General features: G+C 34.8%; 1 protein-coding gene across 1 annotated transcript in view; it reads left to right on the top strand.

Annotated features, from left to right (window-relative positions):
• LOC113517572 (T-box transcription factor mls-1-like) overlaps positions 1–20808 on the top strand; it is a 48809-nt gene that overhangs the window by 2362 nt on the left and 25639 nt on the right. The window contains exon 2 of the mRNA XM_026902281.3: positions 6545–6662. Coding sequence (XP_026758082.1) covers positions 6545–6662 — 118 coding nt within the window. The remainder of the gene's footprint in view (positions 1–6544; positions 6663–20808) is intronic.

Raw genomic sequence — 20808 nt, 5'->3', positions numbered from 1 at the left:
TGTATTGCTAGCAATGGGACCATTAGTCCCCATTCCTAACAATCGCCTTTCTCATACTAGCCTTATCTGACCACTGCTGAACATAAACCTCTCCTATAGACAGTCACAAAGAACAGGGGCGTTCCTTATGGCAGTTTAACATTCGGGAGATTTTGCCAGTATTTGCCACACTTGGCAGGCGAGTTGGCAACTGCAGTTAGACTTAGAGGGAGACTTTGTACAAAAGTCGATTGCTTGGGTACTTCTGTCCCATTTGTGTTTCAACCGAAAGTTTCAGTTATGTTTGCATGGCTGTATTTCGGTTTGAAGGGTGGGATATGGCGTGAATTTACTGGGTACAGAGGAATAACATCTGAGTCCTCAGGAATGGCAACGCATGGTGGGTATCATGGGCGAAAAAGTATACTCTGTTATGTCCATGGTACTGCTCATGTCTATAGGCGACGGTTACCACTTTCCATCAGGTGGGCCGTCAGCTTGTTTGCCATTCTAAGTTGTATAAAAAAAAAAAAGACTTTTGGAAATTTTTTAAGAGGAACGTTGCTGTTTATCTCTCGACCATTAAGTTCCCTTATTCTCTCCTTACAACATCCACAGGAAAGGAAGAGATAGCCCATTCGATTCCAGAACCACACGGTGACCTACCGATAATATTACATATAAACAATTATATTTTAATGTGTAAATAATTGTATGTATATACATATATATACAATTATTTACGCGTTAAGATGTATGTAGTATATATATAAACAATATTACAATATGTCTACCTAAATGTATATTATGTACATATTTTATATATTTAGATAGATACTCTTTATTGTTTCCTCCAAAAGATTACAATAGTAAACTTATTATAAATATAAACGATTACAAGAAATAACCACAATGAGAAAACAATGGGCGATCTTATTTTATTTATGTAATATAATAATATTAAATAAATAATAAATAATCTTTGTTCACTACTCACAAGGAATATTTTACATTGTATGACTATTTAGAATTTTAACTTAAAAATATTATCCTTGTGAGAGTCTAGAGTCTGAACTAGGTCGAAACCTGTACTACAGATCTCCAGACTCGGAGTTTTACAATATATTACTGAACATCAACATTATTACATCAATACAAATATTGTGAGGCAAGTATTCTTGGTATTTCTTATATTTATTATTATTATATATCAATTATTATATTTTTCTTATATTTACATATATTTTTTAACATAAACGTTTTTTTTATACATATTGTGCCAAATAGCTACCACCTGTTTCTTTTCTCTTCAACCCAAAGGTTGTCTGAAACAGTTTGTTTTAGCGATAAGACCGCCTTTTGTACTTTATACCTATGAGTAATATTTATATATCTATTATTTTACATTAGATGCAATAAAAAGTATATAAATACATAAATATAATAGGAATCAACATTAATGATGTGATAAAATGCATTTTAATGATATGTTACTACCTAACCCACTTAGTGTTTGACAAGTTGTAACGCCAGTAATTGTTAGCTTAATGTAATTACAATGACGTTCAATATTGATTCCTTGTATTGTTACCAATCGGTTTAATGACAGTAAATATCGCTTATTACGTAATAAATGTTTTTAAGTCGATTGAATCATGTTTTTAGTTGCCTTTATTACTTGTTAGGTAATTGATTTTAACATTTATATAATTATCACCTAAGTATAATGGATGTTATGAAGAGGTAAAATTGTTTTCGTTTGTGATGAATAAACTCAAAAACTATTAAACGGATTTTAAAAATTCTTTCACCTATAGAAAGGTACATTATCAGACAGTAAGATAGGCTGTGTATTATTTTCGAAAATTCTATCTACCTATGCGAAGCCGGGTCAAGTTGTTAGTTTTATATATTAAATTCGAATGTTTGTAATCACAGATAAATGTTTGTTTGTCACGCAAAAACTATTGAACAGACTGAATGAAATTTGGGACGAGGACAGGGTACTTTATATATTTACTAATACACTAATAAGTATAATTCATCCCTCTATATTTATATATAGATGGATGAATTATAATTAAGATAGGTATATTAGTAAAGAAGAAACATCTAAATATAACTTTGTACCAGACCGCCTGTAACATTTTTAATGCAACTGAAGGTGGCGAACAAACTGATGGAAAATACTTAGTGGTAGTAATGGTAGTGGTAGACATTATGAGGCTATGTCCTCTTTCTATAAGAAAACGGGCTCAGGTCAATTGTAAAGATTGTTACTTATTATTATTTAACAAAAATATAGCTTAATTTTTAACAAAAGAAAATAAAAACAGGTACCTATATGGGAATAGACGAATGATTATATTCCGTAAAAAAATATCTTTAATTGTGGTAAAACTAGTTATTATCATTTAACAACTAAGCATTGAACTGATTTTTATATTAAAACCAAACTACGGAACTTTTTTTTAACATCTGGAAAATGCTTTATGTAGACCCATACACCTTGTGGGGGGTGAATGAGTACTGTAAGGTGAGAGTGTACCCACCAAAAACCAGACGATATTATACCCTCGAGGTGCCATATGTCGGAGACATGGGTTCGCTTTCGCACTCACCACATCTCCGATGACAGCGACCCGCCCCTGATGGTAAGAGCAGGTCTCCTCTCTCAAGATAGGGTGGATGACGTGCTCACCCTACCACTCGGGCGATGCGCCAGTATATTAGCACATCCCCCAGGAAACTATGGAACTGAATATATTAAAATTTCGGCCATGATGCCCATGCGTTGCCATTCCTAAGGACTCAGGTGATATTCCTCTGTGCCCTGTAAATTTACTATCATATCCCATCCTTCAAACTGAAACACAGCCATACAAACACAACAGTTTCACAATTGAAACACAAATGGGACAAAGGTATCCAAGCAAACGACTTTTGTACAGAGTCTTCCTCTGGGGCAGAGAAGGATATACGCTACTTTTTATCCGGGTCAGTAAACATGTCTCGGTCACGCGGACGATTTTTTTTTATACAACTTAGAATGGCAAACAAGCTGACGGCCCATCTGATGTAAAGTGGTAACCGTCGCCTATAGACATAAGCAGTACCATGGACATAACAGAGTATACTGTTTCGCCCATGATACGAGCATATCCAAGCAAACGACTTTTGTACAAAGTCTCCCTCTGATGTCGCAGTTAAAAGTACTTTTGTAAGTGAGAATTTGTATTTTTCCGCAAAAGGAATAGAAGATAAAAGGCACTTTGGGAGAGTACAATTATTCTCGTTTGCAAAGATCACATAGAAAAATTTTTATTACGAAAAACATTTACTCATAAATGTGTAATTATACAAAATGATAGCCGAGATCTTACAAGAAAATCACTAATCTATATTGACTTTCCGTTATCTACGTACCATTAATGTTAAACACGAAGTTTTATAGTGAAATTTGGATATGAATAAATTTGACCGGCTCTTTTGATCGCCCGCATCGTAGAAGTAATGCCGATAAAATCATAGGAAGCCATAAAATATTAATATTATAACGTCGGCGGAAACAAGACGCAGCATAGCGCGTCTCATTTACATGTCACCGAAAGTCATCGCCTGTCAAAATTAGTGCCAATCTCTGGGGTGTTGAGTCGAATTATTGCTGCTTTAAGAACAATGTTTAAAATATTTTCCTTTTTTTATATAATATAGAGGACAAACAAGCATGCGGCTCACCTGATGTTAAGTGATACCACTGTACAGAGGCACCCGAAACATTAAAGAAATTGCTGATGCATAGCCGGTCTTTTAAGAAGGAGTATGCTATTTCTGTTATTATTATTTATATTTTTTAATATTACTAAGTAGTAATAAGAAATAATAAATTTATAATAATAGTAAGTACTAGTACTGTTTCCACTTCTTATTGTACACACATTGCCCGTTGGTAATTAATGCTCCTTTCCACTAAGGGTTTGCTGGAAGAGAACTCTTACAGAGTTAAGCTCGCCTGTTGTACATCTTCATTCAATATAAATTATAACAATGTAATTTTTGTGTACAATAATGTATAAATAAATAAATATGCTCTTTTTTTGAAGGATTCAATGTGTTATCTATTCGGAAATACTACTACTTGGAGTTGGTTTCTTATGTTTATTTGAACAATTGGATAGTTTTATTCTGGTAATGTGTAACATAAATTTGAAATGTATGTCTTATATACAAGTAAAACGTAAAAAAGTAATAAAAAAGAAAAATAAACAAAAAAAAATATACAAAAAGAATTAAGATTCAATGTTAGAGACACCCTAATGTATTGAGTTTGCAAAATTAAATATGCATAAATAAAAACAAAAAATGTCATCTCCGATAACTTTTTGAGGGCAATCAGAAATCATTGGTGAAACACACTTTGCTAATAAAACACATTCAACTCATTAGATATTCCATCATTGTAGTAGTACTTACCTGCTTAATAGTAAGTTCATTACAATATTTATTTTTAAAAACACTATAGATAATAAACTAACGCGTTGGCTATTTTGTGGTGGGCAATGATAACAGATAATTTCGTTTTATATTCGCTGTACTTATTAAATACATAAAATGTAATGTACAAAACTAGCGAAATGTGATTTATTAAGTAGGTATAAAAAAATAATATTGTTTTTAAAAATAAACACAAATATATTATAATAACGTTCTGTTAAGCAGTCTTGCCCAATATGTAGATGTACCTATTTGGTTTAAACAGGTTTAAATTTAATTAACAATTTTAACTACGTAGATATACCTATTCATCACGTCCTCGTAGCGCGTTGTTGAGTTGAAAAAACAAATGCACCGCCTTGACGTATCTAGGTACAAACTACAGTTGAATTAATCGACGAATGGCGAACAAGCTGACGGCCCACCTGATGGAAAGTGCTAACCGTCGCCTATAGACATGTGCAGTACCATGGACAAAACAGAGTATACTGTTTCGCCCATGATACCCCATGCGTTGCCATTCCTGAGAACTCAGGCGTTATTCCTCTGTACCCTGTAAATTCATTATAGTTAGTGCTATAAATGTTACACGATGTAGATTGCCCAATGTAATACTATTATTCGAATATTCATGCGCTTGCCTATTGTTCGCATATCAATGATAATACTCTAACTAGATATAGTACTATATTAAAATAATGCTAAATTGCTTATAAGAACTAAGTTTGTACTAAATGAAAGTTATTGAATAAATTATATACTGCTAGTGTTATAAATGAGAGTATTTGGGTTGATGTTTATTATTATTTAATGGAAAATTTATTTAATTTATTAGATTTAAATGAAACTTAGTATATGGATAGGTTATATTCTAAGTTACCACATAAAATACTTATTGATTCACACGTACAAAGCCACGGAATACAGCTAATATAACGTTATATGTATAATTATTCACGACTGTGATTTTTTAATCAAAAGCATTTATTCGTTCTTTATCTCATGGTAATTTTGCTAAGGTTTATATCATTATTTACAAAGTAAAAAACAATAAATTACCGTAACTAATATATTAATAATGTAAAATATAATTAAAAATATAAAACATGATTATTTTATGTATAATATGTAATTAGTACTGCGTGATAGAGTGACGTTGTCAAGTACTAGCGGCGCAATATCTTTGTGGCGTAATATGAAATCGATTTTATTTATATGATTTTATTAGATATTTATATTTTCTGGTTGCTGTAATAAATTATGTATGTATTATATGATTAATGAAAGTAAATATAATAAAGAATATATGTAAATTACTTATATTGTAAAAAATTTACACGCCGACATAGAGACAAAATGTATACGGGAATAGTAAACCTCTTTCATCTAAAATTAACGTTCCAGCAAAACACATTCACAAATGTGAAAACGATTCATGGCTTAACATAGATATAAATTTGATTATGTATTGATTGTAATTCAGCTGTACGTTTTCCAAAAAATAAATAAATAAAAATAAATTCATTACGTTTTGTTTAGACTTATACTCTTTTTTATTTATACAACTTAGAATGGCAAACAAGCTGACGGCCCACCTGATGGAAAGCGTCCTGGTGAAGAAGCTCTGTTTAGTTAGTGATTTTCTTTTTTTTATATACAACTTAGAATGGCAAACAAGCTGACGGCCCACCTGATGGAAAGTGGTAACCGTCGCCTATAGACATGAGCAGTACCATGGATATAACAGAGTGTACTGTTTCGTCCATGACACCCCCCATGCGTTGCCATTCCTGAGAACTCAGGTGTTGTTCCTCTGTACCCAGTAAATTCACGCCATATCTCACCCTTCAAACCGAAACACAGCCATGCAAACACAATTGCTTCACGGTTGAAACACGAATGGGACAGAGGTACCCAAGCAATCGACTTTTGTACAAAGTCTCCTTCTGATAAATAGTGGATGAAAGATAGATTGTGATGATGATGACGATTAACTACAATTATTTCTAAACTATAAAGTAACAAATTATACGGTATCTTCTTTCAAATAAAAATGATATTTTCTGTTCAGAGCATCGCGTGGGCGCGGACGCTGAGCCGCCGGCGTGCGAGGCGAGACTACTCAATGGAGATCTGTGGCGGCGATTCCACGATATTGGTACTGAGATGATCATCACCAAAGGAGGACGGTGAGTGTTTAGATACCACTGTAATTATGGTACCCTACTTCTGTAAATGTGACAAGTTTTCTAAAAACAAAATAGATTTTTTGTATGAAATTTGGAGAATAAACAAGCTTATTGCCGACATTCTTATGCAAGTAGGAATGGCAAAAAAGATGATGGCGCGCCTGATTGAAAGCAATTTTTTTTTCAATCGATTTCAAAACGAAGAAGATTCTCAATTGTTTGTATTTTTTTCCTCTTTGTTATCTTATAACTCCGCCAGTTGTAAACCGACTTGGAAAAATCTTTTTTTTTATCTGAAAGTATATACGAGTACGTTCAGATTAGTCCCATAGAAATTTTATCAAAATTGGTTCAGTGATTATTTTTTTTAATCAAAATAACTAGTGTTGCCACATATGAAGTCAGTTTTTTGTAGAACACAATCTTAATTATTGCTAAAAATATAATGGCTACAACGAATATGAAAAGCATATTAATTTTAGCGTAAATAATTCAACAAGAATTATTTACGATAAAATTAATTTTTATAGAAAAATATGTAATTAGTCGTAACTATTACTTATAAACAGTACAGACCAATACCAATGGTTTTAGAGAATGCAAGATGATGTTCATACACACGCTGCCCTTTTATTTTTTTTAAATTTCAATTTCTCCGAAACACATACATACAATGAAATACATCTGCTTGGCAGAAGCTTGAGTGGATCAAACGGGGTGACTTTTATGCAGTCTCCCTATATTTGATCTGGTAACCCCTTAATGTAACAGTAGTAACTGGTTTGTATATATTTTTCCTTTTTCATATAAAATTATGATACCTTTATTTCTGTAATTCGGAAATATTATATACCTATACTTATCGTCCTTACTATATTTCATACAAGACGTCATTTTATGTGTTCACCTTTAAATTTAGGATGTGTCTTCTGGTAATCTAAAGCCGACGATTATTTTGTCACAGCACAACTAACCTACAGTTGGCACACTAAAAAAAAATATTGAATTAATATTATTACTTTCCAAAGTATAAATAAAATAAAATATTTAATTGTATACCAAAACCTTTAGTGCATATATCTATGTTTAAATATAACCGTTATATATAGGTATATTTATAAAAAATGCACATAAAAACACGGAAAAAATATATCTAGATTATTCAGTGATACGTGCTATATTTTATACAATTAACGACGGTAATATGTGCTTTTAAAGTAATAATTTTCTGCTTTTAACAGTCACTGATATATAAAATGATAACTTAATTATAATTTTATGCGGTCTGTTAATTGTTTAAACATGGGTGTGAAAAAAACCACTAATAGCTTTTACCAAATACAAATACGGGTTCTGCAAAATTAATAAGGTAGATAGAAAGATAGATAGATAATTTATTTACATTACTTACAGCACACAAATTACAATAAAAAAAAACATACACATAATACACAACAAAAGAGATAAAAGAATGAAAATAAAAAACACAAATAAAAAAAATAAAAATAAAAACAAAATATATAAACTAACAATCTCCTTTCTTTCCCTTCCTTCATGCATGTGCCACAGTAACACAAAATGGTCACAGCTCAGTTTATTGCTTTGCCCTTAAAAGAGCAAAATACTTATATTCTGCATATTGAATATTGTAATATTATCTACAGTGTGGCCAGATGATGTTTTAAATTTTTCCCTAAATTTCAAATGCTTTTCTCCATATTGATGTTATTTTTTACAGTCTTACAAAATCACATTCTCGTGTCCATTTTTATTACATGCTACCAACTAACCACTGTTACAGGTGGCGAAAAAAACGCCCCTCTCTGCGCTAACATTAATGGTAATGGATATACTATGTTACCTATGTTTATATTATATAATCATATAATATATGTATATATAATTTATAGTTACAGTACCAAGATTCTAAAACAATTATCCAAGTTTCTCCTCTGAAATTTCTTCAGAATTTTTCTGAGAAACAAATTTTTACCCAAACTTGTGAAAGAATACCCATTCTGGCAACGCTAAATTAAGGTTAATGGAATAATTATCAGTATTCGATGCGGCACAAAATATTATTATGACAGATATAGCTAATTGGCATGACTTACCTGACGGCCTTGATGGCATTGCGGTTTAAACATTGCCTCACCTAACCAGAGTTGCCAGATGCCAATGTTGATTTTTACCTAAACGTTAAATATTTTTTTCCAAATCGATATGTTTCCCGAGACTTTTGCCCAATCGTAACTTGTATTGTTTTTCTCTACTTTTTGCCATAAACACGTAACAAAGTGAAAAAAGGTAATTTCCCCTGTTTCAATTTTTTCCCTCTCCTTGCCTTCATTGCTATAATTTATTTTAATATACCTGTAGGTATACACTTTGCAAGTACTAAAACTATTACCCAAAATTTCATAAAATAAATCCCTAACCTTCAAAAGATTGAAGTAGTCTACTTCATTAATTTTCCTACTTTTGAGATCTACGTGTATGACGTAACGAGCAGAAAAATAACAAAAAAAAAAAAATATGTACACGAATACAATCCCTAATGAAGCACTTAGATGTATTTTGTAGACTATTATATTGTTATGTGATATCTATTATATTATACGAATAAACAGAATTTTTAAAATATTTGCGTTTATTCATAACAATTTATTTATTTATTTAAGGAACACCAACAGCATATTGCATTATAACATATAGGTATAACAAAAATTAAATACAATACAATATTAATGCACATGCCTTTATAGGTATTCACAGCATTCACTTTAACATAATTTATACAGTGTAAGAAATTTAAGTAAATAACAAAAATAAACATGTAATCTAAGTTGTGAGCAATATCAGAAAATAAGATTATGAGTGAATTAAATTAAAAAAAATATTAAAAAAATATATATTATGACAATTATAGTTAATGTTCATAAGATTGTTGTACAATTCTTTAGTACTACAAGCTTCGTTTCTTTCTATCTGATACTTGTTTCTCACTATATAATAAAACAGAACTGTATTCTATTTTACGTCTAATAATAGTAAACGGTTGATATAGAAAATTCAATGCAACGATATCGTATTTGTCTTTGTTCCTAGAAAGTCTTGGATCTTGTACCAAGAAGATGCAGTCATAGAGAATAAATTGAAAATATTAAAAGTACTAAACATGCTTTTAGCATTAAGTCCACCTTGTACACATACATGTACTAACGAATAAATAAATAAAACATCAATCGTTTGCAGACAGTTTTAAAAAAAAAATAACAATATATTTTTCTTCTTTTGACTTCAAACATTTGCTCATAATGGTACTTACAATGGGTATTATAATCAGTGTTATTCTGTAATATCCATAGTGTGTTAATCATGCAGGTCATTGTTTCCTTTATCAGTTACTGGTGTATCGACAATGAAAAAATTATGTAGACATTTTTTCAAAAAGCAGGATACTAGTAAATTCTTTACAAATGAATAAACATTTCTATCTCATGATTAATAACATATAAATGCTATATAAATTATTATCCGAGAGGCACAGTAAATTAAACGTTGCAGCTGTCGCGATTCCATACGAATATATGAAAACATAACGTGTTCTCCTCATAAATTATAACAAAAACTTAACGAAAACCCATTAGGGCTGCCGAATCTGACGCGGGGCTTGTTAACGGATAATTTGGGTCCCGGCCGGACCTCCGTCATAGACAAAACAAACAGCTGCCCGGACGGCAATTTGTGCATTTCTCTAAATGGCCGAACACAAATTACACCTTATTATAAGCTTGTTTGCTTTACGACGAAACCCCTTCAATTATTTTTTTTTTTCGTGATCGATAATGTGGAGCGAACAGTGAAGAAATTACACAGTCGTCGCGATCTCGGCGCCTCCGCCCTTCCTGCGTGCGCGCTGCGGTGAGCCGAGCACGGCGGCCCACCACGCCTGGCCCTCCATACGTAATTATGAGCCAACCTATTCATCTCGTCATTAGCGGATGACGACTCGTCGCACGCACCTACAGAAGAAAGTTTCATCAATAAATATCGCGTTGGACGACATTATTCAGTAATTAATGGTGCGTAATTAACTCTCGGGAGCCGTTTCGTGTCGCCGTCCGGCGTCCACCGGGTTATTAAAATCACTTATAAAAAAATCAGACCCGTGCATTCGAATAGCTGATGCGGTACAACTGTAGCGGCGTGCCATTGCCTGTTCCCGAATCGGGCTTTTTGCTTGGAGCATAATTAGCTAGGTCGGTTCGTATGTGCTCCTGTCATCTCCTACACGCTTTTTTTGGCGCGGCCGCCGGCGCGGTTCGCAGACCACCGCACGGCCACGCGGCCGTCCGGTTAACATTCCAATAATTTACCGCTTTATCCAGCGGTTGGTGAATCTCGTTAGTTGCCTGCGCCCGTCTAGAGGTCACTTTTGTTTGTTTTGTATTAATGATGCCGCGTGAGAGAGGCCGGGGGCGCGCCGGCGCCGCGTAGGCCCTGGCGCCATGCCCGCCGAAATGGGTCAAAAATATTTCATTTATTTCTCGTATTGAATACTAGTCGATGTGCGTGCACGTTATAATTGAGTTGTTGAAAACATATGTCTAGTTTACAGCATACATGTCGCAGGACAAACGGACGGACATGTACATCACAAATTGGAGACGTAACTGAATGCTTTCAAGTTTTGTTTAACCAGACAGTTAAAAATAATTGTTCTGAGTTCTTTATCCGAAATGTTCGCAGAGTGGGGTTGGGTTTTGGTGGGTAAATGGTAAGCGCAAACAAATGGATTTGGGCGGTTCGTTTGTGCAAGCGAGGCCGAGCGGGGAGCATCGTCGGAGTTAACACCTGCCGCACCCGGCAGCCATACGCTTGCTTTATGTGTTAGTCGTGGATTTGTGACTACAGCCTTCACAGTTTTCTCACCTGTGCACACTGTAAATATACTGGGACATAACACATAGGTAGGTACTCATACATAGGGTATAAATGGAATCTTTTTGTTCTTTTTGAGATCATGTTTGAAAGTAAACACAATGTAACGGTTTTCTATTTAATTTGATTGTTTTATATTACAATTTTACATACAAACGGAAGTAAGAGCAGGCATACATAATATAGGTAGATACAAAGAAAAATGTAAACTATCATAAATTAGATAGACTATTGTTCTTTAAACTGAACTGGAGTATATATGAGTCAAGAAAGTGAACAAATAGAAGAATATGAATAGACTCTTCGTTTACCTCTAAATAAATTAGATCTTATTCTTATATCAAGAGAATAACAATTGGTCAAAGTATTTACAAACTTCATAAATAAAGAGATCAAATTAACGCAATCAAAAAGACTAATGCTCAACCAGTTAGTAAAAAACTTCTTAATAATTCATCCGCGCCATAAGTTCTGTCTCCACGTTGTAACAACAAACTAAAAAGTCTTAAAACGGTGACATGATCCATCTGTTGAAGTCCATGTCCATAGATAATACTTAACCCATAATCTCACTACAAACAAACACTGGTTAGAATAGAGTAGGTTATTTATTTATTTTTTCTCAAAACCGAAATATGACAAATGGGCGAGGCGCGCCGGCGCACATCGCTCGCGTGTCGTCGCGCGGACCTCCCGCCATTTTAAAAACAAACACACCACACAAAAACTCGTTATTTATTCTCATGTTATCCGAAGGGAAGGGCGCGCCCAAATTCGCTTGAAAAAATCATAAGTTATAATTAAAATACTCCATGCCCGTCAGTACCTACACACAGACCTCGCAACGTTTACCATTCAGTCCATTGAAATGATAACAGCTTCTTATCTCCACGACTCAAATTGCGTTCAGTGAATGTTAATTTATCGCTGCCTATGATTTTTAATGAGATAAATTCATAATCGCATGTCATATCTCGACTCTATGAGTTAATATCACACAAACGAGCCGTATGCTCGTCCCGGCGCTTGTTTTAACAGAAATACCGATTAATTGATTCGATCTGTGTCGTAATTAAAATGGGTGATTAGAGCGCGGGGAGCGGCGCCGGCGCCTCAAAGCGTCGCCGGCAACATTCCTTTTGTTTTACCACGGGTCGTTTGTCGCCTGCGTGCTGCGTGCGTATCTTGTTGTCCTTGTCTACCGAATGCATAAGGAGGCGCGTGCGAGCGGAAGATGCGCGGGCGCCGACCTCCTGCGGCGCCGCCGGCCGCCCGCCGCGCGCCCCGCCCAGCGCACGCAGCACTAATAATCAGATTATGACAGCGCGCTGTCTTCCAGCCGATCCATGGTCCATATCGACTCCACTCGTCACCCTTCACTGTGTCGGGAACGCTTGACACCAGAATTTCATGTAGCCCGGCACTGAGCCACAACGATCTGATAGGAGAATGTCAATTCTTGCGGTTTACGGTGCCGATTCATCACTGACAATTTTTTTATTACTTATTCTAATAACAGATCTAAAAATTTCCTTTGTTATTTTATGTTTTTTTTTTTTATAAAACATAAGAAACAATCTTATTTTTAAATTGATTTCAGATGGAGGTACAATTACTATTGAAGATTTATCTTTACAATAATATTTCATACTCAAACTTTAATTAATAGCAGTTGTTATAAAGAGAATTGATAAAAAAACAGTTCTTTTTCTTTTTTTAATTTAAAAGAAATATGAAAAAAAAAAAAAAACAAATTTTACCTAAATTAAAGTATGCCCCATGTTCTTACAAAATTATATGGTTACTGGTCAATTCCGAAATCTGTCATTCTTCGTGTACATACCACGTATTTACACCCTAACGCAGCCATAAACTGCTACTCAACGCTAAGTATATCGATCCATAAAATAACATTGTTTGTACAGTTTAACGTTAATAGAAAACGTTCAATGTAATGATGGCCTAGATGAAATTGTACAATTTTTCATTGGTTAAAAAACGTAACGTCATTTATTGTAATGGGTAATTCCGAATAAAAAAGACCACGGGCTCGGTCGTCGGGAATCTAAAGCACGCGCCGGATGGTCGCCGTCCACGATCATATCGCAATATCTCCAGGGAACACGCCACGCTTTGCCGTGACTTGTCACAGGATTGTGGCCAACACACCTTCCATCGATGTCATCAAACATGCTGACTTAACAGCATTCACATGACGGCCAGCAATGTATACGTCTCAATGAGACAGTTCCATCAATTCCCCAATGAGTTCCTAGCAGCGTGATCGACTGAATCGCGGAGTCATTGCCGGCTCCCGCGCCTTTCTGCCCCGCCACATCCTAAAACAATCGACAACTCGTAAAAAAAAAAAAAACATGAAGGCAATCATACGAATTAAGGCATTATAAAAAAAGTGCGTCTCCATATTTTCGATAGGGAATTATAGAAAGGTTATTATATATTTTTTGCTCAGCACAGGGGCTCTGATGATAATTTCTCATTAGGTTATAACATTTTTGTCGGTTGAATCGTCGTAAATTCCTCGAATAATTTAGGGAAGAAAGTGGTCGTGTTGAAGACGTTTTGTTTTTATGGCGCCAACGAGCAGCTCGGGTTAGATCGGTATCAACCGATACAAGCGTTTAACCCATGTTACGTGGAACTTGGGAATTATTCTCACGGAGCAGATGCCTCTTGCTAACAAATTGTAATGTGAACGAATGAGACAACTCGCATTTTTTCCGAAACGTTTTCGAAATAAGCCAAGCATGTTTAGCAAAGCAATGCGCCTGCCCGCATAATATACTTTTTATGATGCATGACATGATATAAATCCACTGTCAAGTGTTGGAATAAGATAAGTGTTTTATAAAATATTACGCTGTAGGAAGACAATGTTTCAATTTTAGTTTATTTCATTCAAAGCATTTAATTGTTCCAATAGGGATATGTAGGTACGAATCTACCAACTTTACAAGCAATCTTTCTTGAGACATATCAGAAGTTAGGCGACAAGTAACCCGATCCGAGCGGGCTACCTACTGTCAAACCCAGTAGGGGACAGATGAGATCTCGCACCCGAGAACATCCAGCGTCCAGCCTACGTGCTTATATTCCTTACGACGTGTCCATAATTCGTCTCCTAGAAACGGCGATCATTACGCGCTAGAATAGACAGCGGTGGGTGCGTCGTCAATCATAACGGTCGTAAAAACACTGGCACGTACAACTCACAATGCGTGGTAGAAAAAAGTCGTCGGTCTTGTTAATTTATTATATTTCACGCGACGTTTGTTAAGGATTGTCCTAATTTGACACTCATGATATGGACAATTTAATATTTACACAAAAGTCTTTGTAATTTGTGAGTGTGGTGTCATATACAATAGGACTTTAGTCGAGAAGTGTTGAAATTGCTGAATTCTATAAACTTTCAACCTTATATATAAACTCTAAATACGCATTCTGAGGTAATGCCTATATCCGGAATCGCTAATACCTTCGACGAAAAATTATGGATAAAATAAAAAAAAAAATTACATTATAATATGACGAATATAGTTTTTAATCCTTGTCTATTCGTAATAATAACAATAATAAACATAAATTTATTTGCTATGATTTTGGATATAAAACATTTGATCTTATAAATTAAATGTACCTTGCAAGATCTACTTAGGTCAGGCGTGCAAATATTGAAAACAAAATGTCAAACGGTCAACAATAAAAATGAAATATACAAATAAAAATAAAAAAATCAATACGTAATATATTAAATATAACGATAATACTTACAAATCTCGTGGTATTATTATTTCCAAACAAATGATCCGATTCCAATCCAATTAGGATTTTTTTGTGCACGCGGACTCAATCATTTCCGGATTAGGTCTAAGGGCACTAAAAAGAAATTTTTGTTTTTTCTTTTTACTTTGCATATATCAATTTTCATACATACTTGTAACAATAAAGGAAGGAAATATTTAATGAATTTCTTGTTTGGCTTTCTGGTGTTAAAATAGTATAAGCGCTGACGGTGTCCCGCCGACGAGGTATTAATGATCAAAAATAACGTAACGCGTAAGATAAAAACTATTTTCAGTAATCTTCAAAACTATATTAATGTTGTAGGTATGTAGTAACAGCCTCAACAGTGGTGAGACTGTGGGAGGCACAGGGCGCACTCCCCGAGAACAGCTCGATAAGATCTCGCGAGCGTCTCCAAGTCGTGTCGTCTCGTTACAATACTCCATCCTCCATGTAAATGTGACCGCTGGCGCCGCTTTATATCATCGCTGCATCACTACAACAGTATAAGAATTTACTACAATTAGATGACTTATTTTTATTAATAAATCTCTTATGATAAAAATGAGACTTTAGTCAATAGACTAATAAATAAATAGTTGTAAACTTTATTTACATGTTGATTATATTTCCAGTGACAAACAAATTGATGGTCTATCTGGGGAAAGTACCACTGGTATTTAACCATCGTCTGAAATATGGCTAAAGTACGAGAAACATATTAATTTCCATAAAATACATACTTCACCATTTCTATAAAACTTCCCAGAGTTTTCTTTGGTCGTGTTTACTCCTGAGATCAATACGCAACAAATATTTATGATAGTATTAAGTAAGAGGATGAACTCTCCGCGCGAGTAACACAGACATACTACCATCAGTCATCGAAATAAATAATAATAATAATAATATAGAAATAAAATCCCAATGGCGAGTTCATACAGTAAAAACAATACCAATAGTTTTATCTACAACGGGTGTTATCCCGAAAACCTTACACACAAGTCTCCATACATTATGTATACAACCCTCCACATATATACTCTTCCAAAAAGCAGCAATTTTAAATACATGTCGCCTGGTCCGTAAGTTCCTATCATTGAACTGACATTCCAAAAACACTTGGCTTTGGCCCGTGTCTAAAACTACCTCTAAATGAGAGATATAACAAATTAAATAAAAAAAAAAATAATAATAACTTTATTGTAGCTAAAAGTCGGGTACACAATTTCTTATACAGTGATTACCACACTAAGCTCGCAGGCCTGTATCGTAGTAGTCAGTGAGTGGCTAATTTTGTTCATATTTATTGCCATTTACAGTCCGGTTCCTGTACAATTTTATCATTTAGGTACTCGAAAATTAAAATACATTTAAAGTGCCAACAGACTTATTCTTAGATACAAAATGTCAAGATCACCACGTCTAGACCCTGAACCTAAACAGACCCAAATAAGATAATAGCCCAAAATATTTGCTTACAAGTTTCATTTAACCTGTATGTTTATTGAAATGCCCTTTTTATTTTGGTTATTACCATGATTAACTAATTATAGACTAATTGTGATTACAAACAGGACTTAACCTCCATCGATAGCCATATCGTTAAAGCCATAATTTATTATGGAGTTGAAACTTGATCAAAATAGGAAGCCACAAATTTCCAATGGCTTTAAAATTAAAAATGATAACATTGTAATGATATTGAATTAGTCTGTGTCATATTCTACAAGTGTTTAAACATAGGGGGCGAACGAACCACCCGCACGTCGCTCGTGCAGCGATAGCATCGCACGCGCTGGCGATCGGCGACCATCGCGGGCGACATCACGCGGTGATGCGTATCGCTGTCGGAACGGCTCCTCGATGTAACCACCGCTACTGGAACGAATAAAATGGAAGATAAGATGGGTGAGCCTGGGTGCACCGCACGCACGAATCTCCAATAAACGTGTCGCCACGGTGTCATTCTTGTTCGCTCTCTTTACTCGTTCATATCTGAGACACAACGTTGTTATACATTTCACGGAATTACCAAAATTCATCGTCTATATAACCTTCAATATCTCTTTTGAAATCGCACATAATCGTTTTAAATTTCTTTTGTGGTTCTACCGTTTATAAAAATTATCTAGAAATTACAAAACAAATAGAAAGTCATAATTAAAGTGCTTGTATTTGATCAGGTATGCGCTTAATTGCCATCGCCTGGCACGTTAACCAGTGCTAACCGACATCAAATATTGGCTGACGGCTGAACACAAATTAGCAAAGACTGGCTTCTATATAACGAGAGGACATCAAAACACAATTCTGTGAAATATGTAACAACAGTTCAATGTCAATAGCGCGATGTGCCGACGCGGGCGATGCGATGTCGCAACGCCCACTAATTGCGTTGATGACGCGCGTGCGGCGCGTTTGAACTCGTCACATTACACACAGCCTTGGCGCGATTCCCAGTACTAGAAGGGTCTATGGTCTTTTGAAGAGGCGAATTGCGATTAACACTTGTAATTTTTTTTTTTAATATACTTGTTGAACTATATCATTATTATTCACTGCATAGTCATCAAAGTTATATAGATGTTTACTCCAAATTTCAGCTCCATCAAATATTAACAAGTGCGTAAAAATCGATTACAGACAAAATAAAGGTAAATGCATTAAAGTTTATAATAATATGCATTGCAATTGCATGGCTGTGTTTCGGTTTGAAGGGTGGGATATGGCGTGAATTTACTGGGTACAGAGGAATAACACCGGAGTCCTCAGGAATGGCAACGCATGAGGTATATCATGGGCGAAACAGTATACTCTGTTATGTCCATGGTACTGCTCATGTCTATCGGCGACGGTTACCACTTTCCATCAGGTGGGCCGTCAGCTTGTTAGCCATTCTAAGTTGTATAAAAAAAAAATGCTTACAAGTATTATCTTCATAGATTAAAATCTATGAGTTCTTCTATATAATAAAATAAAAAAAGAAATAATGACATTAAAAAAATTAATAAGATAACACCTTGCAGTGTGATTACATGAATTCAAAGATACCGCCTATAATAGGTACTAATTTTGTTCTACATTTTTTCGACACCTCTGTTTGATTTGGAAGTTCGAATCTAATTAATCGGACTCCAAATATTTATTCGATAATAGGTGACGACCAATAGATTATGACCAGCTCCAATTTAGGATTATAAAGTCTTATTATATCGGTGCCTATTGACCTCTGATTTAAAAGGAGAATTTGATGTTAAAAAAATAGTATTTTCTCATATTCATTCATATCTCAATTTAATTTATTTATTTAAACTTTCATCCACAGTGAAATTTTATATACATTCTATTTACATACAATTAAGTTGGATTTCCAATTATAATACACTATGTATTGAAAAACAGGGAGCTGGAATTAAAAAATCTAAAATCCCAACCCACCTTTTATAGTAATATTACAAGTATAATTAAGAATTGTTTGAAATGGAGTAAACTTAAAAATTACTTACATTATTTTAAAAACTCTTTTACCTATAGAAAGCTACATTATCAACGAGTAACATCATCATCATCATATCAGCTTTTAACAGTCCACTGCTGAACATAAAACTCCCCCTTGGGGGGGTTTTGCCATTAGTTGGCACGCGCTACGAATAACATATGCTATGAACTATTTTCGAAAATTCCATCTAGCCGTGTGAAGCCGGGTATGTACACTAGTTATTGATATTTATTCAAGCCGCTCGCCGGCCGTTCTCTTCTTGAACCACAAACGAAGTATTAATATCAATTAACACACACTGGCTTAATTGTGAATCGGGCGCAGTTCGCGTGCGGCGGCCCCTTTGTCGGTGTCGAGCCTCTGCCTCCTGGCTGCTGCGTGTGTACTTCTTTTGCGCACCAGTCTTAGCTCTCGCTTCTTCGAAAAGCTTCCTAAAATACTGGCGCCATTGAGTTGCAACTGCCAGTTGCACGATTATAACCTCTCTATCCACAACATAAGATTCTAATTAGCTTCACAATGGCAGATAGTTCTAGGGATTCCGGCATTACGGTACAAGGAGCGGAGATCCTGTGCCTGATTAATTGTTGCTTAATCGTGTAGACACTTGTTAGGAATAATGATAGCTTTAACAACTATTGTAAATGTAGTAACAATTTATACATCGTTTCGGAATTCTCTAAAGCCATAGTTGAGGATAGGTCGAATTTATATATTCATTTATGAATTTATCTAAAGGTTAGTTGAATATTCAATGACTGCTTAAAATAGATTTGCAGCTATTTTAAAATTAATAAGTGACACAGAATAACAACGTAGTAGGTATAGGCCTTTTTTATATATCATTTCTATTTTTGATTTCACGTTTTATTTTTAATGTAAATTATTACAATTGGATGTGTGGTCCCGGCATAGAATGGACCACCTCTTCGTTTCCCGTGGGTGTCCAAAGAACTTAATGGTTAAGAGATGAGCAGCAGCGTCCCTCTTAAAACGTCACCAAAGCCTAACTATTATTGCCAATCCGCCTGCCAAGAATAGCGACTACAGGCAAAATCCCTTAAGTTAAGGCCTATGTTTAGTAGCAGTTATAAAATAATGAAAATAATTTTATACCAACAATAAAATAAAAAATATGTAGAGATAAATTAAGATGGAATCTAGTAGCGTTTTATCTTTTTTTATATTGAACGGAAAAATTGCAGTAGAACTGCCTGAAATCCGTCGTACTCCTACTCCCTCTATCCCTCCCTATAAGTTCCAATATATATTAGTAAACAATTATTTAATACAGCAAGTATCTACAGTTTCCTAAAAGAAATTTCTTTCAATCAATAAAACCGTAATAAATGTTGGTAATGAATTTCTATTGGAATGATTCATAATTAAATAATAATTAAATGTAAGTAACGTAACCAATTAAAAATCGTCTCTCTATTCCGTTCACTTCGCCGCTATTGTGCATTGGACCCCGACCAGCAGCCACGGCGCCAAAACAAATAAAAATATGATATATTAAAATTAAACAGCTACTATCTTCACGATCGCTACTATCTTGTAGATAATATCACCGCTTTTCAGGTGATCATCAATTCTTTCCTTATATCGCGGCTTTGACAGGATTATAATTAGAAACCGTCCGTCCTTATGGTTTGTCGTTTTTAATGTCGCTAGCCGGGTCCCATACTGCGCTCGCATTTCATTAACTCCAATGTTAAAAAATTGGGAGTTCTCATAAAGCGCAGTGATTTATGCCGGGTCGGGAGCTAACGAGCGATCGCCACTGCTCGGTCGAGCGAGCGACTCCAACACTCGAACTGCGCGCGGCGGACAAGCCGAAATCCTGTTTCAAGCGCAATACAATAAAACGATCCTTAATTTTCGACTTGTTTC

Source organism: Galleria mellonella, unplaced genomic scaffold (assembly GCF_026898425.1).
Source record: "Galleria mellonella isolate WM207_F2 unplaced genomic scaffold, CSIRO_AGI_GalMel_v1 utg78, whole genome shotgun sequence".
NCBI classification, from domain to species: Eukaryota; Metazoa; Arthropoda; class Insecta; order Lepidoptera; family Pyralidae; genus Galleria; species Galleria mellonella.
The sequence above is the reverse complement of the archived record's forward strand: the minus strand, read 5'-3'. Positions and strand labels throughout refer to the sequence as shown.